At 41.9% G+C, this 10,645-nt stretch overlaps 1 protein-coding gene across 1 annotated transcript; it reads left to right on the top strand.

Annotated features, from left to right (window-relative positions):
• The first annotated feature begins 2,946 nt into the window (after nt 1–2,946).
• On the top strand, nt 2,947–9,767 carry PLB1 (phospholipase B1). Its single transcript, XM_009582911.1, has 5 exons — nt 2,947–3,060; nt 4,405–4,509; nt 5,403–5,498; nt 8,988–9,062; nt 9,546–9,767. Exons 1-5 carry the CDS (start codon nt 3,034–3,036, stop codon nt 9,765–9,767), a joined length of 525 nt encoding a protein of 174 aa, XP_009581206.1. The 5' UTR covers nt 2,947–3,033.
• The last annotated feature ends 878 nt before the right edge of the window (nt 9,768–10,645 follow it).

Raw genomic sequence — 10,645 nt, 5'->3', positions numbered from 1 at the left:
ACTGCTTGGACAAGGTTTGTATCTCTGAATTAGGCATGCTCATGCAGGCACTTGGCAAGGGACCAGCCCTGGAAATTTAACCTTTCTCTCTCTCAGTGAGCCAAAGCTCCTCTTTGTTTAAAAAGCACTTAGAAGTCCTGTTCCCTTCGTCTGTATTGTATCAGAAACAAGCACACAGCTTTTAATATTGGGGCACTGTAGCTCTGGAGTAATGCATTATTTAAGAAAAAGCGACCTGCCCCATATTGAACAAAACACCAAGGGTAAACTGAAGAGCTCTCCCAGCTTAACTGGGCAAAGCAATCAAGACAGCGTGGTGTCTTAAGCATGTTGTTATGGGGACACAAGTGAAGTTTTATTCTGGAAAGCGTCTCCACGCAATAATTACTGAGAATGCCTGATTCTTGCTTCAGAATGACACCAAAAGAAATAATATCAGTTTATAGTGAAAAAGATGTCTTTTATCTAGCTGTCACTGGTCATCCCCTCTGAAACGGTTCTTGTGGCACAGACTGGGGGTCTGGACCCCAGCTCATTGAAATGACCGGGGACTGTTCTCTCAGTTTTGCTGCTGCCTGGAGCCTTTGCCCCCACAGCTACACCTCTGTAACTATGGTCACAAAGTTGTTTTGCCTATGGGTTTTGTGGGGCCTGACTGCCTCCATATCACTTTGCCCAGATTGGCAGTTCAAAAAAAAAAGTATTGCTCTGTTCATAAGGCAAACGCGTCTGGTCTGGGTCCCATAAAAGACAACATGAAATCCAAAGATGTGATTTATGTAGTCATTCATCAGGCAAAGCCTCTGCCAAGAACTATTATATACCTCAGGATTTTCTACAGAGATTAAGGGAATATATTAGTGACATAGAAACATAAGCACTGTATAACCTGTGTGCATGTGGCAATAAACCTCTTGATCTGAAAATATATCTGCCAACAAAGGCAAAAAGGAGCATCGAGTCGGTATATCTTCTCGTGGACTGCCTTGCAATTAGAGAGTCTGTGGACTCCTTTGCTCAGGCAAAACTGTTAAACTGCTTGGTTCCTGAAAGAAGACTGATCCAAATTTTTTTTTTTATTATTTTATTTTTAAATTTCACAGGAAACCTATTCAGCGCAAAAGTATGTAAAGCACCTTCAGGACACTCTGGATATTTTCTATGAGGAGGTAAGCTTTTAAGATACCCTAGCAAGCTATGTTCCTGGCAAGCACACTGATGTTTTTCTCACCTCTGATAGACTGTCAGTGATTATGTTTCATTCAAGGTCATCTTCCAAATAGCTGGAGTCAGACTGCTCCTCAGCACTGCATTTGAACAACTGTATTGGATTGCCCTGAGAAAGTAGGCTGTAGTTTGAGGAAAACTGTGTGTTCAGAGTATTTTTGCTGTGGACCAAACATAGCATGACCCTACTGCCAGTTTTGATGGCTAAACCAACTGCACAAAGCTTCATTTACCCTAGAGAAAATGGAAATGCCCCAGGGAGTGAAGCAGCATTTCAGCTAGCTTGTACTAGCTGCCGGGAATTTTTTGGCTGACATCCACTGTATGTCTCCCTCCCCCTCCCTTTATACATAATCCTTGCACATGCCATTGGTTGCAGTCGGTGCAGTTTGCACTGACTCCCTGACCTACGGATGGCACTTCTTTCTCACTTTGTAGTGGTATCATGTTCTGTGATTTGGTATGTCTGGTTATTATAATCCCTGCAGCTCCCAAGAGTCTTTGTCAACATGGTGGAGATACTAGAGATTTCTGGACTGCGTCAGATCGCAGCAAGCTCTTCGGGGTGCACTTTGACAGCAAAGTAAGTGAGCAAAACAGGTCTTTGCCTTTAAAGTGCTACTTTTTTGGCTCAGTCTAAACTGTTTCTACAGGAGGACATTTACACTGAGCTTTCCAAGCTACTTTCATTGCTGCTTTACTTGATGCACTATTCCCATCAACTTTCTACTACTTCTTCCAATACTTCAGCTAAAAGGCATGCAGCTATAGACAGCGGAGTTGTCACTTTTCTTCTCCGCTGTAAGGCAGCATGCCACAGCACAAGTCACCATATAGTTGCTGTACTACTGAACTTCAAAGCCTTTTTTGCCCAGCCATTCCCTGCTCAGCGGCACAGGCTGACATCCCTGATGCCTCTCCTTGTATTCAGTGCTGCATTACCTATGGTGCAGGCTGGGCTGCATACAGCAGAGTGCACAACCAAGAACTGCTTTTCACACCTAATGGAGGAGACCAAAGTCCTAACTCAAAGAAGATTGAGGGACTTGTTTTAGAAAGCAGCAGTGCCTTTACAGGAGTCAGCATGGACATGAAAAGGCTCTTTAGTCTAGAGCAGAAAGGTATAACAAAGACCAGTGGTTGGAAGCTGATGCCTAATGAATTCAAATGTAGTTAGGCACAGATTTTTAATAATAGAAGCAATTAACTACTGGAACACACTGGAAGGGAAAATAGTGAATTGACTGCATTGCTTGATGTCTTCATATTCATTCCAGGCACATTCTTAGAGGATGCATTTCAGTGAAGCACAAGTTATTACCTCTTGATATGGGGGTAATAGAATGAAACATAGTGGTCTGAAGAGTCAGACTACATGAACAATTTGTCTTTTCTATCTTTAAACCCCTAGATTTCTGAAACTCTGCTGTAAGCCTATACGTAGGGTTTTTTTTAATTCTAATACATGTGATTTCCTGCTAATGTGTGGCATACTAAACACTTTTGTGTCTGACTCAGAGTTGTGGATCCTGCAGCTCTTACTGGCTGTGACGGGTGTTCACTTTGAAAACTAAGTCAATAGAGATTTTTTTCTGAAGTATCTGTCCATCTCTAAGCCAACGAGGTGGCTCTCCTTCTGCATGAGAGCTTTGAGCACCTATCCTGAGCTTCTTCAAGCGGATACACATTGCTGAAGAATTGCATAGGCTATTCCAGGTTGGCTTTTAATTCTAGTATGTCTTTTGTTGAAGGAATATTTGCCCATGTTTCTTAATCCCTGAGGAAAAGTCTTCTGAACTACAAGAAATGAAGAGAGTTAACAGAGATTTTCAGGTAATACCTTGATTCTGTAACTGGTCATTTTCACTTGTGTGTCTTTTTATATTGCTTCCCTTCCTCTCATGCATATCCTTAGCAGGACAGAGACAGATGACTGAGAAACAGCTTGGCTACAGTCTAATTAAACCCCTACCCAGCTAACCAGTTAGCAGCAGTGCAAGTCTTTCCACACTGCCTTATAATTTGACCTCGGTTCTGAGCTGGAGGCAGACTGAGTAGTTCTGTTTCCAGTTGCTGTTTCAACAGCTGAAAAGGAGTTACTGGTGATGGCTGTTTTGTTGATATGTGTTTGTCCATTATGAATCCAATGAATAGCTCACATGAATTAACATGTCACTGCAAGGGTGACAAATTACCTTGCATCAGCTGTTTTGTGGTAACTCTTAGCAGAGAAAATGAACTAAACCAACCTGATATCCCTTTCTTTTGCTATAGACTGAGAGCATGCACAGAGATAGCTTACCATGGGTGAGCTTGCTATCTGAGAGTAACTTTTCATAGCCTCAGGTATAAGATTGACTTAAATTTAACAAAGGCTATAAATAGCTATTGGAGCAGAAGGTTTTTCCATCATTATTCCTATGAATACAGGAATCGCTGTATCAGTTCACATTATGTTCTCCAGTCCTCCATTCTCGCTCTGGCAGTGGATGTTGTCTGATGAATCTGTCAATGCTCAAAAAATCCATCTTGGAAAATACTTGTATAAACCTATACAGGGGGTGTTTTCCTTAACTAAGGAAGTGGGGTTAGGAATGTTTTGAGATACGACCAGGAGCATTAGAATTTATACCCATAAGCTGGCAAGTAACAATGAGATGTTTTTATTATCTGTATGAATGTCTATTGCCATAGTTTTCAAAAGTGGCAGGTGATTTTTTCAATGCTTAAGTTTTATTTTACTGCAAGCACACCTTTCTGAAAAATCAAGTGCACTTCAGTCTCAAGTTGGCCTTCTGAACTCATTTGTCACTTCTAAAAATGTTGGCTTTATGCCTTTTCTTTAATTCTCTGTAAATTTTAATCCTGTTGCGATTGTGCAGCACTGATTTCTATAAGTAAGTTACAAACTACTTTTTTTTTTTTTTTAAATTAAGCAACTTTACATTTCAAATTATCCTAGCTTCCGTGCATTTTCCTCATGAAAATCTCTTAATGAACCACATTATTTTCTTAGCCATTCTCTGGACTGCTTTAAACTATTCAGCTGAATTTATACTAATCATTTATGGCTTCCTACATTGAAAAAAGTGTAATATGCATGTTTTTGATAGCTGACAAATGTTAGACGAACCTTGTAAGTAACTTTTCTGTTTCCAACCATGCAACTCCTGTAAGGCCGAAGCCTTACAGCTGATCAACAGCGGTCGGTACGAGGAGCGTGAGGACTTCGCAGTTGTCATGCAGCCATTCTTCCGAAACACCTTGTTACCCCTGGATAGCGTGAGTCCTGTTTTTCTTTCCCATTACACAAGGACCAGTATCTTGATTTCCCTAAGTCAGTAAGATCCATGCCACAAGGACTGTGCTTTCTTCTCTTTGCACAGTCTAGCGGCACAGGGTGGAACCTGCGATATGAGTGACAGGAGAGGAGAAGACAGGAAAGACTGTGCTGCCTGTGAATCAAAATGGCTTTAGGAAACATTCATAGTGTGCACATATTAAACTTAAGTACCCTCTGGCTTCCTCTAAACTGCATGTTGCTTCCCCTGTTGGGGTCTTTGTTGGCATTCACCGCAATCTTCTTCAGATCTAGGTTATGGAATATGTTCAGGTTTCCTTCACATGGAGATCAGCACTTGCACACCTGGCTCATCCCAGCCTGGAAACAGGAAGCAGCCTTTGAAGCCAAACACTCTAGCCTTTGCATTATGTATGCTGTGTAGTTAGGGATACAAATATTTAGCATGAATCCTAGTCAAAACCACACAGTTTTGCATAATACTGATAAGTTTGAGTAATGGAAGTTTAACAAGCAAGAATAAGCAGTTTTCTATCAGTTCTGTACAAGGTGGAGTGTAGGTCAATGGCAGTGTCCATGTAAGAGCTGTGACTGTTGGTTTAATAAGTTTAGGTTTGTAATGAAAATTGTTGTGTGAAGTTGAGCGGGCTGCATTACACAGAAGGTCTCAAGATGCAGTAATCAGCCCACAGTTAGGAGTACTTAAGTTTATTTGCAGTGTCAAAATATTGGCAATATAATATTAGCATATTGCCTTTAGGAACACACCAAAATTGTGAAGTGGGTATGCCAAGTACAGTGCACTATTAGATATAGTATGTCAGATCTCAAAGGTTGAAATGTGCTGAGAAGTACATTTTTGCTTTTATCGCAGAACGGCAAGCCAGATCTGAGTTTCTTTGCTGCAGACTGCTTTCATTTCAGTGTAAGAGGCTACGCTGAGATGGCCATGGCTCTCTGGAATAACATGGTAAGAGGTTACGACCTAGATCCCTATGTGTTTGTGATAGCAGTCCCTACAAAAGATCATTAGAAAGTTGTCTGAAACAAAACAGTAAGCAAGAAATAAAATTGATATCCTAACAAGAGGAGGGCTGCTCAACTCTGAGACTGTTCTCAGTCTGCATTGCTTAGGAACACAATCCAAAGCGATCATGTTGCGTAAAACAGTGTAAAACTTTGCTCATTCAAAATGAGAAATCCTAAGAGTCTTAATGTAATGAAAAATTCCCTTCTCATTTGGTAAATAACTTGCATTAAAGCAAAAAATCAGCCTAGTTAAACATTCAGTCCTGTATGTCTCCTGAAAATGTCTGTTGAATGAGCTTGCCCTTCTTCAGTGAATTCCGTTAGATTTATTAGGAAAACATACATGTGATTGAGTTTTTGCTGCCATTAGAGTGTAGACATGTTGTACCGCCCACTCTAGTATCTGAAGCAGTTCTAGTAGAGTCACTGAAACTAATGGGGGGCTGAAATCACACCTATGATGCCTCTGCTTGCAGTCACATTCCTTCTGTCATTTTGGGGGAAATGATAGCTTTTGAATAGTGTTGGAAGAGTGTGTAACTTGATAACTCCAAGGTCACAGTTGCTTTCAGAACCATGATGTATCCCATGGTGAAAGGAAGACTATGGCATTTTCATGTCACAGCGACACTTCCTCCTCTTGTCTCATAAACACCAGTACCCAAACACATTGTGATAGCAGAAATCCTGTATCCTGGTTTGTACAAGAAACAAGCATAAATGGAGGAGAATTTCTTTTCAGTGTAAGTAAAAGTTTGAGCAAGATAAGAAACTTACAGGATACTCCAGAATGAACTTGAGCACAAAGACTGGGAAATGCAGGGCAGAAGTCTGTGCAGTTGCCCAGAATAGCGTATGAGCTGTAGGTTCAGGGTTATAGAAAGCAGTAGACGTACAGTGCATCCACATGCTCTGAGTAATTGATTTGTGCATGCACAGCAAATCTCCCTGTTTTCCGTCAGGCTTCCCTGTCTGGGACTCCAGATGACAGCAGGTAGGCTTCATTGTGGGGTAGCTTGAACAGGGCTGATGGTGGCCCAGAAACCCCAGGCAAATGTAGAAAACATGCAAAGTGAGCATGGCTGCAGGTTTCAAGAAGAAAAAAGAGTCACTACCTGGACATATGGTAACCTTAAATTGGGTTTCTGTTGCCACATGGTGTTTCTATTGGCCATTACTCATTCCTGAATCACCATCAGTCCTTTTTCTATGCCACTGGAGGTTTATTCTGTCCAGACTGTCACTCATTTCCTACGCATGTAAGAATATTGACAGAAAGCTCTCTTACTGGGATGGCGGGGATCAGGTTCTTACTGATGCGAAGCATAACTATTCCCTTCTGTAGAGATCTGTCAGTCTATGCCAACTGAAGATTTTACTGTTTACTATTTAAATCTTTGCTTTTCATTCGCAGTCCATGTACGGCATGGCTGTGCAAGCTTACTGTAAGGCCGTATTGTTTCCCTGTTCCCTGAAAAGCTCAGCAGGCTGTAGGCTTATGGCCAAATGACATCGATTCTTGTCAGTACACATAAAGGGCCAGACTGTGCCTGGCTACTGCGTGGGTATGCAGGGATTGGGATGGCTTAAGGAGCCTCTCCCTCACCATGATGTTCTTTGCCCTTTTTGCTTCATGCCAAGCAAAGCATTCTCCTGCTGTCTGAAGTCAGAAGACTCTGTAGTCTTAAGGGGCCCCCACTGGTCCCAAATCCACCTTATCGGTCCCCTGGCTCAGGAGAAGAGTACATGGACAGTGTGTTTAGCTTGTGTTCTGCCTCCATGTTTGCCACACGCTCTAGAGGAGCTGTGTGTTTCTTCCAGAAGTTGCCCTGTACACTCATGGACCTGGGGATACTGTCATCTTCAAAGCTCAGAAGCTAATGCTCCTGAGGAACAGATCGCATAGGGATGAAGCAAGCACGGCTGGCTACAGAATTTTGCACCTTATCATCCTTTGTCTGGGCTCTGCGCCAGACTCCTTACCAAGTGCCCTGGCACTGGGAGTATTACAATTATCTACAAATAACCAGCTGTACTGCAGACAGAACACTACAGGATATGAGCCACACATCTTACAAATAACCACATCAGAATTTGTGCTGTTGCCTTTAAGATGCAACAAAACTACCAAATTCAGTCTTCACAACATTAGCTGGCGGGAAGGCCAAGTGATTAGGACTCTTACATGAGTCCAGCAGGACCCCACAACAATCAGCAAAACTTGGCATTCTATTTTGCTTCCCATCTTCTCTCCGCTTGTTAGCTTTCTTCCCTTCCCTAGTCACATTTTGCCATGGTTCATCTCTCTCTCTTAATTTTTTAGTCTCTACTTCCTTTTTTTCTTTTTTTTTTTTTTTTTTTTTTTAAACTGAGCTAGAGAGAGAAAGTATTCCCAGTGTTTCCATACGGGAATCTTATGAATAGAATTCGTTTTCTCCATGTTGTGTTGGGCTTGTTTTGGTGTTGTTTCTCTCCAACATACAACTGACACTTTAATCACTTGAGGACAGTAAATGCACATATAGACAATAGCAGAAGCACCAGCACTCCTCTGTGCTGTATTCCCAGAAGTGCTGGATGACAACTCTGCGGTTCTCTATGGGCCAATCCTGAAGTCACTACTTCAGGCATGTCCATACACAGTTGTAAACACTTCAGTTAACATGACTGAGCAAGCCTCTACTTGTTAGCTTAACTATGGTAACTGATGGTATGTGCACTCCTAGCCAACCACAAATGCTATGCCATTAGCCTGGACATATTTTGAGTTTGAAATGGACTTGGGGTGAGCCTATGGTCAGCTATTGCAACTTAGCTGACAACTGATAGTATAAAAAGCTCTATTTAACTCACTTCTTGCAATCTTGTGAACTTAGCCTCAGCTAAAACTCCCGGGGAATTTCTTGCCTGAGTGAAGACTGCAAAGGTTGGCACTGTCTCGTCCTGACTCTGTAACTCTACATCATTTCTAAAGTCAATTCCATCACCATGACACCTAAGCATCTTTCTTTCAGTACTGTGCCAAGTAACGTGACTAACATCTGTCATGTGTTGGTTTTTTTTTCCTTTGTCATTTATACTGTCATTTGAGATGTGTACGTGGGAGAACTGGGTGTATAGTGAACCACTTTGTTTTAGCAGAGTATTTAAAGTATGTGGTATTCAGAGTTATTTTCTCCTCCACTCAGTGCAAAGGGAGGAAAGGCTTCTCCTGTTCCTTGCTTCCTAAGGGAGTTTTTCTGCAGACAGTACATCAGATTCTCAGTGTCTTCAGTTCATGAGTATTAAAATGTTTGGAAACTTTCTACCACATTTCTTCATTGCTGCAAGCACCAAAAGATTGGATAAAAAGTTGTAACCACCCAAGTCAGGAGAGTCTGAGGAGGAAAAAAATTATCATTATGTTTACTATTGCTTTTCTCTTCTTCAGCTGGAGCCAGTTGGTGAAAAGCAGACTTACAACAACTTTACCCATGACAGGTCAAAACTCAAGTGTCCAAACCCAGTAAGTAAAGGCCAAGATGTCCATATTTCCCATTAACCAATGTTATTTTTCTCCTTTCTTCTTATTGATAAAATTCTTTAAAAGAGTATCTTTGTGAAGGCTTTAAATAGCTAAAATATACTCCTGGTTTGTTACATACAGGAAAACCTACTTAAAATTTAATGCCAAAAAAATTTCCACTGCAGTGGAAAGCCTCTCATTTAAGCCAGTTTTAATGCGTCTACGTATTTCCATTTGGTTGTCTGCAGCAATAAAATTTGGAAATGATGCCATCACTCTCTGAGATGGCTCCTTTTTTTGTTCTAGGAACCTTCAGGCTATAGAGCAGGAAAGATTTTGAGCTAAGATAGACAGAAGGCAGAAACAGCCAATAGTCTCTCTAAAGAGTGACAGTTTCTCTCTGGGAAGGGGTGATGGCATATTGTCTGAATGCTGCCTGTTGAGTGATGTGTGGTCAGTAAAACCCTTGTTCTCCCTTTGTAGGAGAAACCCTTTTTTTCCACACTGAGAAATAGTGGATTCAGAAATTCAGATCTCAACTTGGAGAAAACCGAACCGTCAGTCCCCTACTGGGCTGTCATTGTGGCTGCAGTAGCTGGAGTCCTGGTGGGTTCTTTACTCTTCTGGCTTGTGTCAGGAAGAAGAGCCAAGAGGCACCAAGATGAAACTGACACAGAAAAGGACATTAAAACGACATCTCTGTAAAGCAAGTGGAACAAACATCTGTCTCTGCTGAGGCTGCTCTCTGGTGTGACACAGAGAGCAGCAGAATAAAAAACCTGTTGGATATAAATGAAGCTTCTTGGTTAGCCAGGGATTTTGGGGCCAAATAACCTTGATGAGAAATGTACTGTAGAATTAGCTACTGCAGATCAGTCAAGTGGAGGATGAAGTTCAAAGTATTAAAGCTTTTTCATTCTGGGATGCAATTCTCCATTTCAAGAATATTACTCAGCATGTCAATTGCTTGCATGAAGTGAGAAAATTTGTTCATACACCTTGGCACCTTAATTGTGCATCTGCCCTTTTTTCTTATAAAACTGTACATAAAGTGTTAGCTACAAGTCCATGATTATGACCTGGTATTCCCCAATAGCAAGGTGAGATAAAAAAAAAAGCTGCAATTTCACATTAGATTCTAGCAAGACCATTGAGTTGAAGGTGCTAAGGTCATTCTACACAGGCAAGTAGAATGCCATGGAAACATCTTTAAGCCAACTTCTGAGCAACCTGGACCATCCACGTGGCATCCCTGGTGCAGTGCTGGGCAGCACAGCTAGAATAACTGCACCCTCTCCACTGCCTTGGACTCCAGGCTCCATCCGTCTGGGACTGGACGTGGAGGTGGGCCATGCGTATCACTTCTCCTCCAGGGCTAAATAGCCCAGGGGCAGTCCCGTAGCCTTCTGCCCACCACTGTACGGCGGCAGGTTCCAGAATGACTCTTCCTGTGAAGAAGGAATTTCTTCACTAGCATGCAGTAGAGGGTCTAAACAAAAATGAGGTACCTGATTGGCAAACTAGCCTGGCTTAACCATTCTCATAGGACCTGTGGTGTGTTCAGTTCTCTCAGGCTGGAGTCT

This window comes from Fulmarus glacialis, unplaced genomic scaffold, assembly GCF_000690835.1.
Source record: "Fulmarus glacialis isolate BGI_N327 unplaced genomic scaffold, ASM69083v1 scaffold24288, whole genome shotgun sequence".
Taxonomy (NCBI): Eukaryota; Metazoa; Chordata; class Aves; order Procellariiformes; family Procellariidae; genus Fulmarus; species Fulmarus glacialis.
Note: the sequence above shows the minus strand (reverse complement) of the source record. Positions and strands in the feature narration are given on the sequence as shown.